Here is a 26,144-nt window from a genome sequence, read left to right on the forward strand (position 1 = left end):
TCTACCTGGATGAACCAGAAAGGATATAGAACAACTACCTATTTTTTTTTCGGCTACGGGTCGAAATACTTAACGTGTTATATATCCTAGAAGCCCTCAGGCATAATAACATCATGCCAGGACTTCTACCTGGGTGAACTAGAAAGGATATAGAACAACTGCCTAATTCTTTTTCGGCTGCGGGTCGAAATACTAAACGTGTTATATATCCTAGAAGCGCTCAGGCATAATAACATCATGCCAGGACTTCTACCTGGGTGAACCAGAAAGGACATAGAACAACTGCATAATTCTTTTTCGGCTACAGTTCGAAATACTAAACGTGTTATATATCCTAGAAGCGCTCAGGCATAATAACATCATGCCAGGAATTCTACCTGGGTGAACCAGAAAGGACATAGAACAACTGCATAATTCTTTTTCGGCTACAGTTCGAAATACTAAACGTGTTATATATCCTAGAAGCGCTCAGGCATAATTATATAACAGGATATCTGCGACTGAGTTTGCGGTGTGCAAGATGGGATAAATGTTCATGTATAAGCACTTACCCGACTTGGAAGCAGATATTTCCTCCAGCCGATTAAGTCACTGTTTATGCAGGAGAATGTCTGCGTTGTTTTGTTTCTATGAAAGTTTAATCAAAGAAAGCTTAAGCGAAAATAGGGAGATCGCAATTGTTATACTCCTACAAACTACAAATTAGGGCTGACCTGAAAGACACGTTGAATTGTGCCGCCATCCTGCAGAATATAATCTGGCCGTGTTTAGGGAGATAATTTCATCTTCGATCCAGATATACTTGTTTGTTTGCTAGAATCTTCAGACAAAGAATAAGGTGTAGAAATCGAATGGTCTGAGAAAATAATTCCAGCGAGTCTACTTACCGATCACAACATGTTTTGGAAGTACGTACACCGAGACGCGCGCCAAACGAGGTTGTCTCAGCGTTCCGGAGCGAACATTGATTGATAAAATTACCATTGCACAAATTATCAGGCCATTGATTTCTCCTTTCGTCGCATAGATATAGTAAATGGTTTGTAAGCACATCCTCGCCTCTCAAAACATTCGTCTTGCGCCGCTATAGAGTTCCGTTTCCCGCGAACCGTAGGTAGATTTCCCGCTTAACAAAATGTTTGATAATTTATGCAAAATTGAACCCCGTGAAAGTCGGAAGGGCATCTATCAACTAAAATAAACAGACTTCCTCCACGGGGGTTTGAACACGATTGTAATTAAAGTACTTTACGAGCGCTGTGGTAGTTGACCGCAAAAGTGTTACGATGATAGATACTCAACTGGCTTATTAAGTCACTACATAGCAACCAGACGCTACGCATTTTTTAACTTCCGGAACGCTGAGGCTTGTGATGCATATTCAACAAAATATCATTCTTTACTTTGAGCAGTGCTGACTCGGTGCTATGGTTTTGCTTATACGCGGACTGGAGTGGCATATGCAAATCATTAGTTGTCATGTGGTCAATTAGCTGATTAGCCGCTGCCTTCTCTGACAGTGATTACCTTCTCCAATTACGAAATTGATTAACCTTTCGCTGGAATCAGGCTATTTTCCTCTCATCTGAAAGGGCGCTTTGTCAAAACACTGGTACAGAAGGAGGGTGGCGACCTCGAACTATAGACCTGTGAGTAACCTCATATACGCTCAAAACTTGTGGAGACAGCGGTCGCCAAGCAACTTCAACATTATTTATTCAGCAATGATCTCTTCCCTGTTCTGCAATCAGCTTATCGTCCCAAACACAGAATAGTAATAGCACTTCTCAAAGTCACTAACGACATCCTCCTTAACATGAACGATCAACGTGTCACTCTGCTTCTTCTCCTCAACTTAAGGTGACTCGACCCAGTTTTTTTGGGGGGGTACCATCCTACTTTGAAGCTCTCTGGTATCCCCACCTTTACTTTTATCGTAAGTCTAACACATAGAATGGATAACATATAGATCAATCTACAATATAACATAAAAATTTTGGCGATCGGAGTAAATGTCACGTGGTTATAATGCCACGCCCCTTTTAGGTCTGAGTCGAAAATCTGCCCAAACTTGAGTAAACATTGAAGATTTTTAGCGTTTTGGCTGAGTTTGTGCTTTGGGAGTTGTCTATTGTTTCTAGTCTGTCATTATACAGCATTCTTGTTCAGCACGCGTGCAATGACCACGCTTGGCTGACTTCCGAATGCTCACCGAGATATTCCCGTCTCGAGTTGGTTTAATTATTGGCTTGCATTAAACCTATGAAAAAATGATATTTTTTTAATAGTAAGTAGATTTAGTGTGTAGCACTTCTTGATTTTTTTGCAAAGGCACAAGAAGCACGAGAACTGATTAAAAATTGTAACTTGAACCTCTATGTATCACGCGATGGCCTCTCTCACTGTACCAAAATTATTATATCTCGGGCTTATAGAAGATAATGTCACAGTTTTTCAATGACCATGAAATTCAGAGTCCGGGTAGTTAGTTAATCAATTGTGGCCCTGAAAAAATTTGAAGGAAAAAAAACTACGAATTTTTAAGAAAATGCTTTTTTCGTGAGAAGGACTCTTAAACGCTGACAAACGTCAACAAATAGCGAAAACTATAATTTCTATATGTTTGCTTTGCTCGAAATCGCGCGCATTTACAAGGCCCTAAAGCGTTTTGCTGACTTGCAAGGACCCATCTGTTATAAGGATGCCCAAAATAAAGAGATGAATGTCATAGTTTATTAGATATAATCCGTGTAAAGTTTGCTTATCATTTTCGCATAAATTATGACCTAAATTTGGAAACCGCTGAATTTCTCGAATTGGGTCTTTGCGATTTTGGTGAAACTCTGTTCAGCGCAAGGCACTAATGCGCACTATGTGTAGCCGAGAGATTTTCACGAAAAAATGCCGGCAACAGCAGATTTTCGACTCAGACCTAAAAGGGGCGTGGCATTATAACCACGTGACATTTACTCCGATCGCCAAAATTTTTATGTTATATTGTAGATTGATCTATATGTTATCCATTCTATGTGTTAGACTTACGATAAAAGTAAAGGTGGGGATACCAGAGAGCTTCAAAGTAGGATGGTACTCCCCCCAAAAAACTGGGTCGAGTCACCTTAAGTGCGGCTTTTGACACTGTCGATCACGAAACTTTACTGCATCGACTTCAGTTCACATTTGGTATAAATGGAAAAGCCCTCTCCTGGTTTTCGTCTTGCCTGTCTGGAAGGTCTCAGCAAATAGCCATCAATGAGACACTCTCCGCGGAATTCGAGTTGCAATGTGGTGTCCCTCAAGGTTCCTGTTTGGGCCCCTTATTATTTACTATGAAGTAGAGCAATCTATTCGAGATCATCAAACATCATTTTCCTACGGTTTATTGTTACGCTGACTACACGCAGGTATACATCTCATTCTGCCCAAACGACAGGCTCGATCAACTTAATGCTGGATAATTACTGGAAAGTTGCATTATTGATATTCGTTCTTGGATGGTGCGTGACAATCTTAAATTAAATGACGAAAAAACTGAACTTCTTATAATAGGTACACCGCAAAAAGCTTGAGAAGGTAGTTATCACTCATATCGCTAGGGTAACACCAACATTCACCCTGTGTCTGTCACTAGGAACCTTGACTCGTGGTTAGATGCCAGTCTCTCTATGACGGAACATATTTCGAAAATTTGCAGCTCATCATTCTACTATTTGAATACCTTACGTCGGATCCGGAAGTATCTCTCCAAGAAGTCAGCAGAGTCACTTATTCATGCTTTCATATCAATTCGTCGTGACTAATGTAGCAGTTTTTATTATATGATCTGCCAAACTGCTCATTGATCAAATTACAACGTGTGCAGAATACCTGTGCTAGACTGATATTTACTAAGGGTAGATTGTCGCATAACACCGCCTCTTTATTAAGTTGCATTGGTTACCGATTCACTCTAGAATTGTATTCAAGATTCTTCTGTTAACTTTCAAGATCTTGCATAGCGCAGCTTCCACTTACTTGGAGTCACTAACATTTCTGAAGCCTCAGTCATGCTATAACCTGAGACGTTCTACTGACACCCTCTTGCTTAAGCAACCCGGCTTCAAATAGAAAGCGACACTTGGTGACAGGTCGTTTACTTGAGTAGCACCAAAACTCTGGAATGCATTGCCATTTGAAGTCAGAGACTCCAATTCGCTGGACATTTTTAAATCAAAGCTAAAAACGCACCTTTTTCGTTTAGCATTTTTTTTTCATAACCTGCAGCGCAATATCATAGTAGCATTAGCATAGTAGTATTGTTAGGTAGTATTAGTATTAGTAGAAGTGTGCCGTTTTTTCGTTTTTATTTTTTTTATTTTTTATTATAGTAGTATTAGTTATTGTATCCAGTTCCCACTGTGTGGTTTTATTGTGAAGCGCATTTGAACATTGAAGGGAATTTGCGCTATACAAATTATTATTATTATTATCATTATTATTATTATTATTATTATTATTATTATTAATTGGAGAATTGTTAAGGACAGGAAGAATGCGTGTTTAGCTATATTTATACAGGGATGCCCTCAATTCTATGATTCCATATTTAGGCAAACATTTTTCCGTGCTTCTGATTGGACGGCTAAAAACCAACCCTAGCATGGTTATAAACAAATAAGGAGAATTTTAGCGCTTCAGAGTTATATACTTCTGTAATTTTTACGGCAACTACAATTTGGAGAAGTGATTCAGTAGAAACGTTTCAATAGTTCCCTTGTCAAGGGAGCGGGAAGACTCATCACTCACACATCACTTTTGGTCGTATAAACGCCTTGATAAAGTGATTCTGGGGCCATCCACTTTACAGGAAGTTTTTTGGACTTCGGTGAGCTGCTCACATCTTCATAGATTTGTCTCATCGACCCAAAGTCTGACACTTTAATCTGGTTGTCATGGCCAACAAGAACATTACGGGCAGCAAGGTCTCTGTGAACAAGATTGTTTTCGGCGAGATGATTCTAATAACAAATAAGCAACGAAAAAAACATTAAAATTATCTCAAAACGTAATAACGGGGGTACGCCGAACATAAAGTGTTAGGTATAGATGAAAAGTACAAATGAAAAGTAAATATCGGCACTGATCTGATCCAGATATTTACGTTCACATGCATAACGAAACGAATTTAGCCAAAACTGGGTCGACCGAAAAGAATTTTTTTTTCCATATAAGCCATTTTAATGTACTCGTATCTAGAAAAGCAGCCAATATATTTATCCCACCTATTTCATGTTTATAAAATATTGACTTTTGAATTCTTCTTTCCAAGTTATACTCAGAACCAGAATCCCACCCACATTATCCAAAAAACAAAGATAATTACCATTCCTTTAGCTATTTGCCAGGCAAGTGAAAACAGTTGTTTGGTAGAAAAGTTCTCCTCTACGTCACAAGGATCCTCGCCTGACTCCTCTAGGTTTTCAATTGAAAGTGGCATTGCAGAAGCTTGACTTTTTCCTAGTGATGCCGATGGCCTGGTTAGAAGTTCTTTGTCGGTTACTTTGAATTCCTCATCCTAATTAAATTGATAAAAAAAAACTATCAAATTTTTGGCTTAGCTTGAAACAGCACAGCTTTCAAGTAATTACTTTCCTTGTTAGTAAATAAGTAACTAACAGATAAAAAGATAAAAATAACATGATTTGCTTAAGCCAGACAAGAGCCACGTAATATACAAGTATTATCCATTAACAGAAACTTCAAATTGACCAGTTTAGAGCTGGATAAAATTTACTTTGGGTCCAGGGTACTGTTTTCAAGTCTAGGATGAAAATCCACGCCAACAGTGTGATGTTTACCCAGAAAGCCTTGGTCACCTGCTGATACACGCCCTACTGACTAAAAACAACAAACACACAATTTTACTAGACGATTCCTTATATCAGCCATCGTTCTGGAAGTCACAAGCCTGCAACTAAAAATAGCTCAAGAGAATGAAAACAAGACGCTGAAACGTAAATCCAACACAGCGCAGAAAAGGTACACCATCGACGAAACACATTAGTGGCATAGGAACACCAAGATCACGTTGTGTCCTTCTAACGTGAAACGTAAGCAAAGTAAGGCGCCCTAGAGGCAAATTCTTCTTTATTAGTGAATAATTAATTATTATGGTGTTTTTGTTTTCGTCTTACATCTACTTCGGTGGAAGTGGATGGAATCACTTCAAGAACGGCATCTTTGTTGCTCTGTTGCGGAGGCACTGCAAAGTCTTCTTGGTCTTGGTGCATAGAATGTTGATCCTCCTTAACTTCATACTCATCAGCCAAACTTTGCTGAATGATTAAAGAAAATGGCGATGGTATTTACATGTAGAAAAAATGTAACGCTATTGTTTTATTAAAAATAAAACTCAAAACAGTTTAATAGATGAAGTCTAGAATCTGGGAAATGAAATAAGGTAGATATACAAAGGCCCTGGCCAAGATTCAGGTCGGTGCAATTTTTCATGCGCGAGGAATTCGGAGAATTTTTTTACCTACATTTATAGTGCTTTATATGGAGACGCAATGTTGGTGCCCATCCGGATGGTCACTAACGTGGCGGCCGGAAACCATCAGAAACATGTGTCACGGAGTTGTTCTACTTAATGATGAATTTATCTCTTGAGGCACTCGTCAACATTGACATTAATACAATGACCATTCAGATAGCAAAATCCCCCCAACAGAGTCAATTTTTCAGCCTTCATGGTAGCTCTCTCGTCCGCCATGTAAATAGCCTACGAGGAAGCTCTCTAGGGCGCTTTGGCGGCCGGGCGGGAAAAGGAAGGAGAGCTTGCAGCTACGTCTCTGGAAAATGAATATAAGTCGATGCGAGATTCTGATTGGCGGAGATAACATTAGTAATGACGCCATTACCCTTGGCACGTGTTTTTCAACGTTTGTTTACAATTGCGTTCGTTTCCGCTTCGCGCTGATTTGCGAAAATCTGACAGCTCAGTCAACTGGGAGCCACAGGCGAATTGGAGATAGAATTCAAAGTCCAGAGACGTAGTTGCAAGCTCTCCTTTCTTTTCCCGCCCCGCCCCCAGAGCGCCCCGAAGAGCTTGCTCGCAGTAGCTACCATGTAAATGCCGCGTCACACAAAAGCTTAGAAATATAAGCGTACTGTATCACAAAACGAAGAACTTCTTTCGCAATGAAAAATTTCTTAATATTGGCTTTTAGCGGCTCTAATAATTCATGAAAGTAAGAACTCAAAAGGATCGATAATTCTTTCCTTTGAGTTTTTGATGACGTAATGTGTAAACTAGCAATATTTAAATGTGTGACGCGATCTCGCCTATAATTCAATAATGAAAACATGGAGTCAAGGTTAGACAGACTACTGCGCTAATATTTCTATTTGTGATCCCGAATTGCGATGCGCTTGAAACCACATGCAAGCCTTCATACAATGTTACCCATAAATGATTCTCACTCGTGAACTTGGGGTACCTAAGCAAAAACGATGAAATTTCACGGGCACAAGAACAAGACTTCGGTACAAGAATTAAGAGGGCAAAAAAGGTTTTAACGTTCGCAAGTCAAAATGTTCCACTTCTTAGTCACGGTCGCTTGTAACGCGCTATCTTTCCACTTCAAGGTCACGTTTAACGATACCCAAGGCACGTAAAGAGGAAGGGTCTTACATCACACCCTTCGTTATGTGAGAAAAGTAAGCGTGTAACGCTTAGTACCTGTCCACACGAATCCGGATATTTTTGAAACCGCACGCTTTTTAATACGAATCGGCCTTCCATCTACACGAAAACGGTAAATCCACTCACCGAGACCGCATTGAAATTTATGTTGACGCAAAAATGAGGTATTCGGTTTCACCGTATCCGGATTCGTGTTGTTGTGGCCTTAGACACTTCATTCTTACATCAGACAGATCGTGAGTGGCCGAAGCCATGTCCTGTGTAACGTCATCCTGGCGCAATGAGGCCATTTCCATGGTCACTTGTGTTTTCTTTTCCTTTGCCGTAGTCGAAACTTTGCTTTCCTGTCCTTCCTGTGCGTGAAGGGAAGACAGATTAATCCTACCGTCCTTTCGATGGAAGGGTTTTTCAGGAAGAACATGACTAAAAGCGGTTGTTTCTTGGTGTTTCGGATGGGTGCAATCACCATATGACGTAATACAAAGATTGACAACAACAACATGAAACATCTTAAAGGAGTCATGCTTGTTGAGCTTCAAATTAAATACCCAGAATCTCAGCAAAAACGGGACCGTGCCTCTGGGTGGAAAATTCTCCCCGGTTTTTGAAAAGTGCGCGAAAGTAATGTTTAAATTAGGGACTGGTCATTATTTATCGCCTTGGGGGGGGGGGGGGGGAGGGGAGGATTTGGGCCTAAAAAAGGTGAAATTTAGCCGATCCCCCCTTTGAATGAAGTGATCACCCCTAATAACTTTTGATGACTTTCGCGATCTCCCTCCCAACTGATCAACTGATTCCCCCTTTTGTTCTCCCAAAAATCAAGTGATCCCCTCTACAACCCGCCACCGCCCCCCCCCTCCCTTGGCGATAAATAATGACCGGTCCCTTAGATCACAAAATATACATGAAGATTCATTTGCCATACCTGCAAAGATTTATCGAATGCACGCGTGGGTGCTTCGATTGATCTTATTCTGGTATAGGCATGACCCACCAGAAAGATTGCTCTAAGAACCTTTCATCGCCACCAGTAAAAAAGCTACATTAACATACAACTGAAAATTATTACATCAGACAGATCGTGGGTGGTATTGTGGATGGAGTCAATGGCTCAGCAAGTGATTCCTAGCGTTTTTTCGTTAGCTTATTTTGTAGCACGGTCAATAGAATAATTTAAAGAAAGAGATGTCGAATTTTTTTTTCGCGGAGAATTGTTGCTTATTTTTCAGCAAGTTTCCTCATTGTCTGCATGCCTTATCCACGCTCAGTATATAATTAAATTTAAGAAAAAAAAGGCGTTGTTAAGTATTTCTTTTCTACAAGACGACCTGGAAAAGTCGACTCCAGATCCTGTCGGACATCATCATTGCTTTCTTTTGATAACGATATGTAAATTTAAGAAAAATAAAATGAAATATTTAAGGATTTAAGTATTTCCTTCATACAAGATGGCCTTGAAGAGTCGACGCCAGGTCCTGTCGGACCTCATCATTAATGCTTTTTTCTGATAAAGAAGTCAACTCCATGTTCTCGTTCGTCTGCTGCTCCCACTTTGTCCGATCTTTAACAAGTTTACTTTCCTTTGTAAAAAACAAAACAAAACAAGAACAAAAACTTTAACTTATTGGTCCAGTACTGGCCATTTTCTCCGTTTAACCATTATCATTCTTGTATTCGATCCGTTCAAGTATACCTCAAATTTCCACTCTGTTGTTACTCCATGCAATGGTCATTTAGAATTTCGGTGAATTAAAGACTAAGGGCGCTTTCCATTTGTCTAACCTGGCCGGCCAGACAATTGCCGGACCAGCCAGTTGGCAAATGAAATCGGCTTTTTCCACAGGGTTTTTGCTGAAAAACCACCTCCTTCGTGCCTACTATTTAGGATTTGACAGATCTGACTGGATAGTTTTGATTAAAAGTGAAATTCTCATTTTTACTGGCATGGTCTGGCCGGTCAGTTTTGACAAATGGAGAGCGCCCTAAAGTTCAACTACAACCAGATGACCTACAGCTGCCAAGACAAAAAAGACATAGGAGCATTTTTAGAGCTCGGTAAAACGTACTTAGTCTAAATAAATAAATTTGACGATTCACTCATGATTACGTTTTGTGGTATAAGAGCTTGTGAAGGCACAACCACAACGACAAACCAGTGAGGGTCAGCCGGATCTTTAGTAGACTTAGATCAGTAAAATCTACAATACCAAATTTAGTTTTGTGGTAAGCCAACTTGATCCCCAAACCCCCCTATGATTTTTCTAAACGTCTTTATAGTTAACTAATTCTTTCATAAAGAGGCGCTTCTCTTGTCCCGGATCATTAAATAAAGAGACAACTTTTGCATATTACACCTGACTAGCGCAATCGATAAAAACTGATATCAGAAAATCAATATTGTCAGCGCTATCGTTTTTAACTATTTTAACGATATTATCGATTGCCTTCTAGGTTTAAAACTCAATAATGCATTATTTTACAGCAAATTATATTACCCAAACTGTAGCAATATGCAGATGTTTTGTTTTAAATGCTGATTTTTTCTCACATTTTTATCGTGTTTTATAGTCATGCTACTTCTCTTTCCATTTAGTTGGGGAGTTGATTACCTACTTTGTTTTGCATATGTACAGAACGATTTAAATGATCCTTTCGAATATGCTTTTTGAAGAAGCAATTTAAGGGTCTTGCAGAAAAACTGCACACTGAACATTATCCTCGCCACTTGAACTGTATAAGTTGTAGGGTTCAACTTGAACAGTTTCCTGTGCAAGCAAGCTAAATCAGTTGTTTATAACTCTTTTTTATCCTGTCGATTGGCCGAAAATGCTTCGTTAGAATATTGAGGGTAATTTGTGAAATAAATTTCGCTACAAATGTAACCGTCCAAAGCCACATAAATAATGTACTTATGTTCGGAAACAACGTTCTTTGCCAATGTTAACCTAATTAAGTAAGCACCTATCAAGATCAACAACTTCGATAAAAATCGATTAAAGTCGATAATCATCGATTAGCAACAACTTTTTCCGCTATCGATTTTCAATTTAATCAATCGCTCTTTATCGAGAGTTATCCATTATTTAACAATTAAGTGAATGAGGCTGAGTATCTTATGAAGAATTATGGACATCGAGGAGGGTGTTATCCGTCGAGGCCGTAGGCCGAGGCGGATAACACCCTCCTCGATGTCCATAATTCTTCATATGATACGAAAGCCGAATTCAATAATTGTTTTATTATTCATTCAAAATAATTCCTAGTTTCAAAACATAGCTAAAACATGCTTACCTCCATCGATCCATCGATGTTAAGTTCATCTTCGATAGTGCACGTTTAGGGTTGTTCAGCTCCGCAAATATTCTCCAAATAGCAGACGTCGCCCTTCGAGTTGTCTTCTTGCTGTTCTTGCCATGTTTTTAGCTATTATTTCGCCTAGTTCTTACTCTTAAAACGAGTGAAATGTCCGCCATTTTTGTTTCCACAACCAAAACAACTCAACCTCGTCCCCAGGTCTTCTCGGTTAACGGTGCATTGACCTGCAAAAACGCTGCATTTCCTTGCTGGTCAACCAGACATAAAACAAACAAACACTCTGGACAATAAACGTTTTAGGACAGAGCTAGTACGGAAGGTTAACCTACAGTTTATATATAAGCCTACATGATCTCTGGTCTCTCCGTGATCTTTCAGAACCTCTTTGTCAGCATAGGATCTCTCGGTAGCTTCATTGATCTAAACATCAAGCAAGTAACAAAAACGGTACTTCACGTCTGCATGGCTTCAAGCGATCCTTAAGTCAAAAAGTTATTATCTCCATACTAGATTACGGCCCCTTATTCGAGGCACACCAGGTTTTATAGACTAAGATTAGTAAGGAGGATTTTTTTAATACCCTCCCTATGCTGTTACAGCCAAGGATAAAATACTTTTAAAATTATAATAATAACAATAATAATAATCATAATCATAATAATAATAATAATAATAATAATAATAGTAAATATTATATAATTATTATTGTTAGTATTATCATTAAATGCTTTTATAATTTTGAAGTAACTGCAGTTGCTTAAATAAGTTGTACAAAATCTTCAGATAGTACCAAAATATATTCGTAATGTTGTCTCCCTATATATGTTTCTTGATAATTTCGTTATAAACTAATTGTTTAATTGTTCATCTCCTTACCTTTTTTCTTCTGCGGCGTAGCCACGTCAGCAGGTCACCACACGGAACGTATTCTATAACCAGGAACATTTTCTCCTCAAGCGTGCAGCATCCAACCATGGATACAACGTTCTTATGTGAACCCAACAGCTTCATCTGTTCAATCTCAAACGTGAACTCTTCTTTCTGTGCTTCAGGTGGATTATCTAAAGATAATTAAATAAAATGACATTGATTTTATTATTGTAATAAATCCATCGCACTTTGTAATACCTGTCGCAATTTGTAATAAACCGAGTCGCACTTTGTAATAAAAAAGGTGTCGCAATTTGTAATAACAGTCCATCGCACTTTGTAATAAACTAAGCTGTCGCAATTTGTAATAATTCCATCGCACTTTGTAATAATTTTTTGAGAGTGATTCAACTTACTTCGTCAACATTAATGGAATGCCTAAATATGCATGGTACTTCATAAACAAAGATGATGACGGATGCTAGCACGTAACATCTCCGTAACATTTTCTTTGGTCAAACACGCATGTCTTACGTTATAAATTTTTCTGCCTTGATTAATCACGTGACCAACTAGAAACGCTTTTATGAAAGACATGAAACTTCCTGTGACATATCACCAAAAAGAGATGAATCATGTTTAAATTCAAAAATATTAAAATAACTAAAGCAACATTTAACAACATAAAATTCATGAATAACCTGGCATTCGTCGTCCAAATCCATGTTTGCTTGCCAAGTGAAGTCTTCGGGGGGGGGGGGGGGGGATAATCCCATATATGGATGGGCCAGATAGGTAAGTACCGCCTGATAGGGTATGGTTTTTGAGGATCTCGAGCCTTTAATAGGGTATCATTTTTTTACCTTGTTAGCCTTGTGTCTTTGGTTTGATCCTTAGATAGGGTAACTCAAGTAGTAATGGATGGTTTATTCCATCCTATCCATTTTGTGGAAAAACAGTAATCCAGAACACGCTCGGAAGAATTGCAAGGGCTTACGAGTTGTATATACGCAGGGAAGGATAATTTTTTACTATCCCCATGGTATTTGCTTTAGAGGACTTCTTATAGAAAACAATTGTTTTAAGATGGAATGAGTACTCCTTTTGTTCCTATATGGGACCAAATCAAGTGAGAATAAGGGACCAAATGCCCTGCCGGCTCAGTGTAAGACCCCAAGTGAGTGTTATAAAAACAGGTACATACGAAGGTATTGGCTAGCGATTAATTGGATTTTGTGTTTAGGTTTCTGTTGTGGTTCGACGGTTTGCCACTGGTGAGGTTTTTTGTAATTATTTGCACTAAACATTTTGAATCTTTCCAGGCCTCGTTTGATTAATTTGGCCAAAAAAGAAGCCACTATTACTTCTTTAAGATTGCGCGTCAGACAAGGACGGTGCAGCACGTGTTGTGTAGACTTGTTATAAGATCTAACAAGGAACTCTCCTGGTGACCTTATTCGAATGACGTAGGATGGATGTTACAATTTGCGGAAATTAAATGCTTTTTAATAATGGCTCGTTTGTGTCTAGTGTGTCTAGATTCTGTACTCTAACAACGCTCTGTCCAGAGGTACATCCCCGTATTGGCCATATAAGGAAGTACACCCGCCGGGTAACCATTGAATGAAAACCACCTAGTACAATAGCAAAGTTTAAGAATACAGCATTTCGAAAGTCAGATAACTAATCAACATTAATCTAAATAATAAAGTTAAATGTTTGAATGAGCGGAGATGTTACGTGCTAGCTGACGTCATCATCTTTGTTTATGAAGTACCATGCATATTTCGGCATTATATTAATGTTGACGAAGTAAGTTTGATTACTCTCAAAAAGGTATTACAAAGTGCGATGGAATTATTACAAATTGCGACAGCTTAGTTTATTACAAAGTGCGATGGACTGTTATTACAAATTGCGACACCTTTTTTATTACAAAGTGCGACACGGTTTATTACAAATTGCGACAGGTATTACAAAGTGCGATGGATTTATTACAAATTGCGACAGGTATTAGAAAGTGCGATGATTATTACAAATTGCGACAGTACTGGTTTCCCTCACTACCTAAACCGCTGTTCATAAAAGGCGAATGAAAATAAATAAATAAATAAATAAATAGATAGATAGATAGATAGATAGATAGACAGATAGATTGATTGATTGACTGATTGATTGATTGATTGATTCACTTTTATTTGAATACGGTAATTTCATAAGTTACATAACTTCTTTACGTGAAAGCCGTATAGAAACAGAAGTAAATACTGTACAACTACACTAAAAATATGTACAAATAATAAAATATGGTAAAATATAGTCAACAGTTTGCCTGCCTACTAGCCAGTTTTCTTTTAAAGATAGCTTTAGATTCGGACGCTTTTATGTCATTTGGTAATGAATTCCACAGCATTCTTGCTCTGTATGAGAAAGACCCTTTATAATATTCTGTTTTTGGAACGTGGTCCACTACAACATTATATTCCGTATTTCTTAGCATAGACTTATAAGGGTTGATCTCACAGACATCGAAAGATCGCTTAAGTAACTAGGTATATTTCCATTCACTGTATCATACATTAATAGACTTAAGTGCCTTTGACGCCTTGAGGCAAGCTCTTCCCAGTTTAGTTGTTTTCGATGCATTCGATCCGAGTTGTCATACATGTATTGACTAGAGGCTGCATTTTTTAAATCTATTTTCATTATTGGCTTTAATTCAGGCTCTGTAGATCAATTTACCTTTTTTTTGTGGTTCTGGGGAAATGTAAATTCGTAAGAGATCCTGATTTGTTTAGAGCTAATAGGCTTAAACCTACTTTTTAGAACTTAACAGCCTTTATTATTTTTTCACACTTACATAGTGAATAAAGAAACCACAAATTTCTTGCACTTCCAACTTTGCCGTGCTCTTCACCAACGAGAGACAATACCGATTTTAAAAATGCAGTGTCTCTCGGTGGTGTAATTTGTTTTAATATCATACGATCACGTCTTCGAAAAGAGTCGAGTTTTGTTTTTTCTGTTAAATTTCAGGCTTTGAGATGTTAAAGTTCCAAAAGAGTTGCTTAAATACATAAGGGTTCTTACAGTAGTATGAAGAGGACTGAAAGGCAGTTAAGACTTTGTGCCTTTGTCTATGGTGATAGACAGTCAGTATTTCTTACCATGTAAAACTTTGACAGCCACCACCTGTGCTGCCTTCTTTGTGGATGATACAGGCCATTTTGAAGTCCCCGCATCGTGCAATGCCTCCATCTCATGACTCTGAGAAAAGGTTGCTTTATAAACAACACCAAATTCTCCTCTCCCCAGCTCTTCCTCAAACTCTATTTGCTCAGGCAGAATTTCCCACTTGTCAGGAGGGGTAATCTCGTCTTGTGAATAAGGTGACCTAGAAAAAGGAAAAAAATGCCGGATTATTACGCTGAGCACAATATTATAGTAACATCTACTCGCCTATCTGTAAACTTTACCAACAACAAAAATTAGTGCACCTGGCTACTGGTGCATCGGAGGATAATGGCCGAAGCTGAGATGATCTCCTCGTGAAAAAAAAAGCTCGATCAGAATAGCCGAGTGGGGATAAAATTGACTGATTTTTTTTTAAAGGACGATTCAGTCAAGGGCATTTACAAACAATGACTACAAAAAGAAGAATTTGTTCAATTCTAATTCACTTTAGGCTTATCTAAAAACAAAATTTGTCTTCATCAGACTATTCTTAGGATTTTTTTTTTTTTCATGCATCTTTCGACAATGAAAACATTCTTTGATTATTTTTCATAAGAATTGCAAATAAAGTAATGCTTTTGACTTCTAGTTAATGTTATCTGTAATCTTGGCAGGTGCACTACGTCGGTTTTGTTGACACGTGGTATAATTTAGCCAATAACGTTACGGGGAGCGAAACTTAATCGCTACGTTTACATAAAAAGACAAAACAAAGGCTTTCCTTAGTGTTAGATTGGTGTCTTTTTTTTTATTTTGTGGTTGGCAAAGTAAGATCGAGTTTCAGCCGCGCGAATACGGCTGAACAGAGGTCGAAAATGAAAACGGCGGGGGAAGGGGTGAAGGGAGAGAATAATTACCAGGAAAGCGCTAATAAAAAACATTAAACGATCGTAAACAAAAAAAACTTTGGCGCGACATTTTGTCGGCTGACGTCAGACCTCAAAACATGTTACATCATCCTTTCACAAAAACTGGACGGAGCGTTTTAAAAATCTCAAGGGGTTGAATACTGGAGGTTTTTCTCACTACATACCCTCGCCCCCTTCCCTATCATTCCTTTTTCGTGCTCGGTTTAGCTTTCGCCCGGCTGAATCTCTTACTTTACCAACCACTAAAAAGAAAAAAGAAGCAAACAGAAAAACCGCCAGCTAGGCATTGGCAGAGTTCCACAAACCTTTCAATAGTCTTTGCCTTTCTTTTTCGGTAGCACCAGACGAAAATAGCGACCGACAACAGCAAAATAGCGGACGTGACACCAAGTGAAATGTAAATAACTTTGTTAATGACAGTGGAATTTTCTGGTGCAGATGCGGAAGTCAAGGTTGGTCGTGGTTTAATGACAGTGGAATTTTCTGATGTAGGGGCGGGAGACATGGTTTCTGTTTCTATTGCCGCAAACAAAATAAATATATCAGACTGTGATCAAAGGTACTGTACTATAAACGAAAGTGGGGAAGTTTTTTCCAATAATATATGCGGTCAGATTAAAAGGGTTACAGACATGTTAGAGCTTGTATAATGTTAAAATCTCTTCTCTTACTACACTGTCACTTGTTGACAGTGGAACTTGTCCACTACGCTTCGGCGAGGACAAAAGCGGATCCTAGCTGGCTAACTGAGCTTGTACACTCGTGTCCTCTGTAATTATTAGATCCAGTCGTGATGAGAAGGCATTTACACAAAAAAAAGGAACTTGTGTAACCACAAAATATGGCAAAACACCTCATGAAATGAGTCCGTTACCGTAAAATTGGGTAAACACAAATTCAAATAGCCGAAGACTTGCTGTGTATCACGAAGAACCCGCTGTGCCGTCACTGAACAACTTTTGAAACACACCTACCCTGATCCTGACGTAGCTTACCCTGGGTACTAGAGTTTTTTTCTCGCGTGCGTCGGGGAGCTTCGTTTCGTCGGCCTCAGGCCGACACGTGTTCGGCCGAAGGCGAAGCCGCGAGAAAAAAACTTCTGGCGCAGAGCGCCTTGATTTACCCTGCTGGATGGACCTTGACCTTGTTTCTAATCCGTCAATCAAACTGGCCCTAGCGAGACTGTTTACTAAGTTAATTCAAAAGTAATTATCAAGGGAGGAACGACGCGCTCTAGCCCAAAGAGTCACAATATCTTCAGAAAAACAAGGTGGAGTTTAAAAACCATTGCAAATCCTTTCACAGTGCACTTCTCCATAATTCATGTAGCTTCAGTTTAAGCTGCAATCCATTTTTCAAAATTTGGATCCGAAAATCACTAAGGAGAATTTTAAAACATCCTGCAAAAACTACTAACGAGCGGTGCCCAGCGTGACAAAACATTGCAGGAAACCTTCACATTCACGGCCAAAAGTAAATCGCTTTTAGTTATTCAGATCCAGGAGACACTTTGGAGAAAATTAAACAACGTAAAAGTTTACTAAGCCACAAGGAAGAAGTTTACTTTGTAAAAGAGGACAAAAAAAATGGATCGTGACTAAAACACCACACGAGTACATACGAGTAACCTACGAGTACATACGGGTACACACCGATGACATACGAATACATACGAGTACATACGAGTAGCATACGAGTCACATAAGAGTCATCCTTGGAGACCCAGGGGCAGTCAGTCGGGTCGAGAGAAAAGGCGCGACGAAAGTTTTCAAGTACGGGCGAAAGAGCCCCTGGGTACCGACTCTTACCATCCTCGTCGTCGCGCCTTTTCTCTCGACACGACTGACTACACACAAGCGACATACGGGTAACACACGAATACATACTGGTTTTAAAGTAAAAAAAGTAAAAAAGTACGACTCGAAGCAGGGACACCAGGCATACAAGGAAGAGGACCACCAACACAAGAAACAGAGAAATAGAGAAAGTATGAAAGAATGAAAGCACGTTAGTTGACAGTCTGCGCACCCTATCACGTTACGAAGTTGGATCAAACAAATTTAACGGCCTTCAAACAAAGAATACCATTTCTGTAAACCGATTTCCAACCATTTTCGCGTAATGAAAAAATTGGAGAAAACTGAAACAAAATATATTTATAAAGACAGAAAAAAAGATCCGGGCGCGCCCCACTTACCCACTCTATCTTGGTTGTGCAAACGCATTTCGACTACAGGAGAAACATGGATTGAATAGCCCTTTTTAGATTTTACATTTTGTTTTCCTACTTAGGCCACGTGGTGTTACCCTAGAGAGAGTTTTCTTCCACCTTCTGCCTTGTTCTCGTGTATATAAAAAATATAAAAAGACAAAAGACAAATTCCTTGAAAACATCCATCTTGTCTGAAATGGGAAAGCAATACGTACCAGCTGAGAAGGGCTATTAAAACGATTACAATTGTTTGATTTGAAAGCAACAATGATCTTATATATCGGCTTTCAAAAAAGATAAACTTTAACAAGTTGTTTATTCAATGACGTTTATGGCTCTTCGTTTACAACATTAACCAAAATCAATCAAAATAACTGTTCGTGTAGCAAGATCACTTGTTGTTTAACGCCAAGCAGTAGTCTACTATGCTGGAAATTAAGCCTCGTTGTTGGATAGGTAAGGATAGTTTAGGGATAGTCTATGACGTCACCTATTGTTATAACCTAGGGAAAAAATGCCTTCCTCCATACTAATAACTGTCTTCCTGCAATAATTCGGTATAGGTTTACTAATGAGCGTCTTTCTACTCAATAAGCACAATAGGCTTGCCTCGGCTTGCCCGTTAAGTAACTTGAGCCCAGTTTTCAGACCGTCGATGAAAAGGAAAATAGGAATAAGAGAAGCGATCACCTAGCAACGCGAGAAACGGCTTCCTATATCTTATTTAGCACTAAAAATCAGATATATAAACAAAACACATACAGAAAGTGGAGTTAAAAAGTTTTTATTTCTATATGTCTTCTCATTTAGCGCTAAAACTCGGATATATAAACAAAACAAACACACATATTCACAATGTGTAGCTGAAAACTCTCTATTTCAATTTTGTCTGACTATTTCAGAACCGTTTTCTCCGTTTTAGCTCGAAGAAATGAAAAACTATAAAAGTCTCAGAGTTTCACGCACCGTTAGTCAGTTAATTATGCGAGTTCACAAGCCCAAAGTTGAATACAAATTAACTCTACAAACCCAAGGGAGAGAATCGTGACGTATTATTATATGAACAATTTTAAATAACTTAACAAGGATCAATTAAAACACGCGACTAATAATTGCTAGCAATAAAACCACAAGAGAAATACCGTTTTAAAAAAAAAGTTATTAAAAAAGATGACAAAAAGAGTCAAATACACAGCCATTTGTAAGGAATGGAAATTAATTAATCTTCATCTTCTTCACCCATGGAGTACTTGTAAGGTTGGAATTTCTTATGCCGACATTTCCTCAGCTGTTTGGCATGAGCTTTATGATCATCCAAATCATAATAATAAATAATAATAATCCGACGCCTTTTGCGCTTCGGGCCTTGTTGTGATAGGGTTTCTACTGTGGAAGGAGGGGTCACGAAAGCAGGATTTAAGGGTGGTGGAAGGGTGAGGCTTTCTTTGTCAGGTTTTTGAGAGATAGCCGCTTGTGTTAATTCAGGTGTTACATTAAAGAGGTTGAGGGGAGTGTGTCCTTTATGTTAAGTCTGGAAAAGTCCATGTTGCCTTATATTTCTTGCATAGCTGGAAGAAGCGAGACAGGCGAAAGAGTTTGCTGCTTCAGATATTTTAGAGGTTCTTGAGGAATATTTTCTTGAAACCCTGTTTGTTTAAAGCCTTCTTCACCGGGCAGGAAGTTTTTTCGAGACCGACAATTATCTTGGGTAGTAGTTTTCAGATCAATCAGAAGGTAACCACCCAAAAGGTCTTTTTACAGCCTCTTCGTACTGATTTAAAAAGAAACCCGTCTGCCCGGGATACATTTGCTTCGCCAGAGTCAAGATTTGCAATTTGTCTCGCAGATTCTTGAATAACACCAGATAATGGCTGTTTAGGCTTATGCTGCGGCTACCTTTCCCCTGATGAAATAGATTCTGCACGATATAAATCAAGCTCAGATTGCGATGAAGAGAACCACGAGTAAAAAGGTTCACAATTCGCTTGTCTTTACTGGGGTCAATCAGCTGATCATCAAACACGATCAAATTCCGTTTGTTCACATCAAAATACAAATCCTGCTCCAAAGCAGTTGGAATTCCCTTGGCGAATTCAATGTGTGTCATGGCGACTAACATTTGTGTATACGCAGGCTGCCATTGTGAATAACACCAAACGATCCTCTCCGGGGGAGGGTAAATGGTCTCTGAAGCTTGTTGCAATAGAGGTCGTACCCAGGCTGTTTTTCCGGACCCGGTCATTCCGGCAATCATGGATGTGAAAGGATGCTCGAAGCGAAACCGCTGACATTTCTGTGAAAACATTGCAACTGTTTAAAATGGGGTGAGACCAGCATTGCGGTGTTTAGACATCACGTGCCTTTGCATATTATCTTTTCTACTAAAGGATTTATCGCAGACAGAACAGAACCAACTCATGTCAACTCCTCAGGAGCAAAATGGAGGCTGAGAATAAGTTAGAATGTTGCGCATTTATACAGGTTTTCATTGTTTTCCCTCCTCCTTATTTCTATCGTTTTCCCTCCTCCTCCTCCTCCTCCTCCTCCTCATTTCTATTGTTTTCCCTCCTCCTCACCCTCATTCTATTATTTTCTATCCTTCGCCCACTCGTTTTTTTTTTTCTCCACGAGATTCTATAAAAGACTGCCAACTGCCATCTTTAGTTCATTTTGAAGCAATGTCTCGTGTAGTAAACAACAATCGTGGTTTTCTTCAACTGTTAGCTGATTGCCATGCTTATCAGCGCCAGTTTCTTTTAAAGACAGCTACTCCACAACAACTACATACACTAGCCCAAGTCTTATACAATGTATTCATGGGACACATTCCTATCTCCGAAGAAAATAAGCGGATATTGCTGCCATATAAGGATGCTTTACTTGGACTGGTCAGTCCAAATGTCCCTTACAACTGACAAAGAAGCGAGTCCTTGTACAAGAGGGTAGTGGTTTTATTGAAGATGTATTAGCCCCTGTTGCTTCAAGCTTAGGATTTCTAATACTATAGAAGAGGTGACGCATCGCTAGGTTGATCATTCGAAGCTAAGTCTGTAACGTGTACTCATCAAAAATGAAGAGAAAGATAGATTTAATTGAAGAAGAACACGAGAGTGAACATGTAGAAAACGAAAGTCCTGGTGATGAAAGCGAGGATGAAGAACCGAGAATAAAAGAAGAACCAAGAATAAAAGCTGTTTTGAGTCATCTTTCCCGCGCAGTGCCGGAAAAGCGTGCTTCTGATTTGCTGCATAGTATGGCCGCGTCCGAAGGTATTCTTTTCTGGACTCCCAGCTAACAATTACTTCGAAATAAACGCACTATTCCTGTCACAAACATCGCTGAGCTAGTTGAGTATGTGTTACTCCCTCATGAAAATGCGGTTACCAAGCCTCGTGCGCTGAACAGGTTTCTAGATGGACTTGCACAGTTAGGAATCGATAAAGGTTTAATCAACAACAAAATGTTTTTAATTGATTTAATAGAAAAGGAAAAAGGCTACCAAAATGTAGAAAATACTTCCGATAACGAGAGTAATCATGAGGAGAGTTCATCGGATATTGAAAATCAGGAGGAGGAGGAGGAAGCGGCTTCTGAGAATGGCGTTAAAGCTGAAGGCACCCAAGAGAGCGACAACGACACTGAAAACGACAGTCAGGAAACAGAAAGTAGTAGCCCTGAAACGTCCACCACCTTTCACTCTAAACACCCCTGTGAACATTGCGAGAACTCTAATGTGTACTGGACATTGCTCATGAAATGACCTAAATGCATTTGGCGCGATTACTACAAGATTTGTCCTATATGCGATCACCAGATTTCCGAGGGGAGAAATTACATGAAAGAGGGCTTTCTTCGGTGTCACAACTGTGGACAAGTTACACACAAAAACGTGAAGACTTTGGAAACCAATTTCTATTCCCCTTCTAAAGAGGAGAACGAAGGTGAAGATTAATTAATTTCCATTCCTTACAAATCGCTGTGTATTTGACTCTTTTAGTCATTGTTTTTAATAAGGTTTTTGAAACGGAATCTCTCTTGTGGTTTTATTGCTAGCAATTATTAGTCGCGTGTTTTAATTGATCTTTGTTAAGTTGTTTAAAATTGTTTATATAATAATACGTCAAGATTCTCGCCCTTGGGTCTTTCCTGTAGAGCTAATTTGTATTCAACTTTGGGTTGTGAACTCGCATAATTAACTGACTAACGGTGCGTGAAACTCTGAGACTTTAAAAGTTTTTCACCTTATCGAGCTAAAACGGAGAAAACGGTTCTGAAATGGTCAGACAAAATTGGAATAGAGAGTTTTCAGCTCCACATTGTGAAAATGTGTGTTTGTTTTGTTTATATATCCAAGTTTTAGCGCTAAATAATAAGACATAAACTAAACAGAAATAAAGACTTTTCAACTCCACTTTCCGTATGTGTTTTGTTTATATATCTGATTTTTAGCGCTAAATAAGATATAGGAAGCCGTTTCTCGCGTTTCTAGGTGATCCCTTTTCTTATTCCTATTTTCCTTTTAATAGACGGTCCGAAAACTTGGTTCAAGTTACTTCACGGGCAAGCCAAGGTAAAGGACGGACCATTAGAAAAGTGAAGGGGGGGGGGGGTGGGGAAAAAACCCCAAAAAAAATTCATGCAAGGGAAAATGCCAAGAAAAAAAATTCATGCAAAGAATAAGGTAAAGAAAAAAAATTCATGCAGAAGGAAGGTCCAATTGTGACTTTTTCAGAAAGTCTGAGTTTCAGAAATCAACAATATTACCAGGTACAATATGAATAAACAAAAATCACTTTCTTCTTATTGAAAGGAGACAATTAGAGCCTTGTTTTTGTTTTAAATTGCAGCTAGTGTACCTACAACATCCACTGTATACTGTATTATAATAAAAATAATAGAATAAAATTTGTAATAAATAAATATTAGAATTTGGTGGCTTTGTAAATATTCTATAAAATTATTTGTGCCCACAATAAAAATTAGAGGATGGGTCTCACCGCCTTGAATAAGAATTCTATAATACAGTTAGTGGCCAGTTTCTGTGAGTATCAAGAGTTGTGCTTGAAACATAGTGCTGTGTAAATATATAGTATGAAGTAGTTTTGTGTTTTGGCCTTTTAATGAAACTACAGGATCTTTTCACTGGATTGGATCTCTTTTTATTTAATGTACATGAACCTATCATAACCAAGTGATAAGTGTTTTCTTGGCTCAAAAGCACAATTTGTATCAATTGACCAAAGTAAACGTTCAACATATTAAAGGCAGCTATGCCCTCAGTCCTTCTTCAATAAGTCATTAAATGACTTAATTAAACAATTACATGTTAATGTCACTGTTCCGCTTGTAAGATACGCATTCAAACGTCACGCAAGTAAATGACGCACGCAGGCTAAGTAAACAACAACTTCATGATGGCGTAATAAGGGGGGGACACAGCCCCTGCGGCAGGTTATAGCGACTTCGGATTATGCGCACAAAATAACACAAGCCTTACTTATCGCCCCACTACCGTGGGGTAGGACAAGAGTCTTGGCAGAGCCTTTCTTATCTCCCCTGCGCCGCACGGGCTGGATAGCACAAGATTAAGGCAAAGGAATAGCTCAAAAGATGGCAAGATACAAGCAATGCCAAAAGCTTGGGGGAAGTCGCAAAGCAGACTTAACCGCCACAGATGCATGCAATGCATCCCCCCCAAGCAACAGCAAAACACTAAATAAAGTTCCCTGACACGCGATTCATTTTGGGAACAGCAGAAAGCAAGACTGTTTCGGGAGTGCGAATATACAGTTGATAACAGTCCGAGGACCAACGACCTAAGACTTTTATTAACCAGTCTGGTAAGCCCGCAGCGGCCGAAGCAGACGCGGCGCCTATACGAAAACTGCGACCTTTTAGATTCTAGTATGGGAGTCCCGCACAACGAACAGAATCCTGAAGTAAATGCGTAACAGAGGACCGAGTGAGAAGCCGACCCGACTGAGGGTAAAAAAGGGGCCCAGGCCGAGGCTGGGCAAGCATAATATACCGTTGCATGGCGGAAACGGGGCACAATAGAGAAGAGCACCGAGCTACCACGAGAGATTGCCCCTGTCGAAAACTGTCAGTTTTAGACGATTTAAGTTTGAGAAGCATGTGCTGCAGGTGAGCCAGACTTGGTGAGAAAATCACGCAATCAGTGGTGAGGTTAAACTGGGAACTAAAATAACGTGCCCCCAGGTACGTAATCTCGCTACAACGAAGAAAGGCAAAAAAGGCTAGGGTAAATGCCGCCCAGATCATATAAAAATCCCGAACATCCAACCAACTCTCAAGAACAGGACGGATAGCTAACAGGACCCGGGGGGTTAACCGGTTCACGACTTGTACGAGAACAACTCCGGTAACAAAGAATGCCCCTTAAAATCTTTTTTAAAAGCAGCTTGCCCTGTAAGGGGTCATTGTAACCTGAAACTATATTTAGATTCCTGACGGCTGCTAAGTATATTTTGATTGTGCAATGTCAGACTTTGCGAGCTAAATAAGACGCAAAATAGATAGGTGTCCCCTCCGAGGCAGGTAAAATATCACCTGTTGGAGATGTAAGTCTGTTCATAAGGCAAAATGAGATAAAACGCTTTTCTCCGGATGAATAGCTGCGTTTGGTGTTCCATGATAAGGCCCAGTTAGCATACCTTAGAACTTCATCGTTTAGAGGGTCATGAACGAAGGAGGGATGAAACAAGGGGTCCGGTCGGCATTGGGTGCGAGATCCCTGAAGCGTTTGACCTGGAAACGTGAGAGGGCGTCCACAATTCCGTTATCTACCCCCGGAACGTGGCGGGCCCGTACCAACAGGTTGTGTTTCATGGAAATGAGAACCAAAAAACGGACCAGGTCCATCACCCGGGGAGCATTTGAGTGACCGGAGTTGATAATAGCGACGACGCTTTCATTGTCGCAGCAAAATTGAAGGCGTTTACCCGCAAAATGGGGGTACCAGAGGGCGCAAGCGATAACAATAGGGAAATGTTCTTGCCATTCAATGCTAATCCCTGTCTTCTTGTTGATAAGGAGGTGAGGCAGCCAGTGCCCTTGGAATCATTTCCCATTAAAATACCCCCCGAACCCAAAGGTGCTAGCTGCATCTGTTTACAATTCAAGGTCAGGGGAGGAGGTAACAAAGGAATCAAGGAAGAAGGACCGTCCGTTCCATTCGGTGAGAAAAATTTTCCACAAAGTAATATCCCGTTGGAATTGCTTGTTTAAGCGGATATGGTGAAAACGGCTGGGAACACCCCTGGTGAGATTGATCATGCACTGGAGAAAGGTTCGCCCGGGGACCACTACTTTACAGGGAAATTGCAAGGTGCCGATAAGGGACGGGAGGTCCACTAGACGGGCTGAGAGCACATAGAACAATGGGGCTTAGCGGTACCAGTAAAGATCAGCGTCCAAAGTTCGATAGCTATCCTATCCCATGCGACGGTAAGATGGCGAGCTGCGCGGCGTCTAAAGTGCTCATCGTATGTGTACCACGCAAGGCCCTTGAACTTAGTTACTGCGCGGCTAATGATCTGCTGATACTTTATGAGCTCCACCGCCAGGTTGGGGTAGGCCGTGACAATTACCAGCATGTAAGCCATAAACGCGTCCAACCACTTTTGAAAAGAGTCTACAACTGGTTTCTTGCGTTTAACAACAGTAAGCGGGGAAGCCCAAGGAGCCTGGAGGCGAGTCTCGTAACGCAATTGTAGGGCGGGAGTCTGTGTCTGGTACAGTGTTTCCGGCAAAAGCAAAGAGAAATCTACATACTCACCGCAGAGTATTTTATCCTTGAGTGCTTTGTCCAAGGGACGATTGAGGCCGTTCGGAGACACCACAGAAGGAACACGAGGACTTGGAGTGCTGGAAAACGCGGGAGCAGGCGGGATAACGTCGTTGTGTGGGAGCAATTGAAACGCTGCTTGAAAAGTCCACG

The 26,144-nt window shown here is 39.7% G+C and overlaps 1 protein-coding gene, 1 long non-coding RNA gene and 1 pseudogene across 2 annotated transcripts in view; 1 reads left to right on the forward strand and 2 right to left on the reverse strand.

The window, feature by feature from the left end:
* Nucleotides 1-5,928, reverse strand: part of LOC140950676 (tyrosine-protein kinase receptor Tie-1-like) — a 10,484-nt gene extending 4,556 nt beyond the window's left edge. Inside the window, exons 1-3 of the mRNA XM_073399924.1 lie at nucleotides 5,905-5,928; nucleotides 5,363-5,554; nucleotides 4,786-4,997 (exon numbers count right to left, since the gene is read on the reverse strand). Coding sequence (XP_073256025.1) covers nucleotides 4,786-4,997; nucleotides 5,363-5,554; nucleotides 5,905-5,928 — 428 coding nt within the window. The remainder of the gene's footprint in view (nucleotides 1-4,785; nucleotides 4,998-5,362; nucleotides 5,555-5,904) is intronic.
* Nucleotides 1-16,410, forward strand: part of LOC140950873 (uncharacterized) — a 373,771-nt gene extending 357,361 nt beyond the window's left edge. Inside the window, exon 3 of the long non-coding RNA XR_012167212.1 lies at nucleotides 16,311-16,410. This is a non-coding gene — a long non-coding RNA (uncharacterized lncRNA). The remainder of the gene's footprint in view (nucleotides 1-16,310) is intronic.
* Nucleotides 16,411-23,896: 7,486 nt separating this feature from the next.
* Nucleotides 23,897-25,001, reverse strand: LOC140949432 (uncharacterized; annotated as a pseudogene).
* Nucleotides 25,002-26,144: the final 1,143 nt, after the last annotated feature.

This window comes from Porites lutea, chromosome 10 (genome assembly GCF_958299795.1).
Source record: "Porites lutea chromosome 10, jaPorLute2.1, whole genome shotgun sequence".
Lineage (NCBI taxonomy): Eukaryota > Metazoa > Cnidaria > Anthozoa > Scleractinia > Poritidae > Porites > Porites lutea.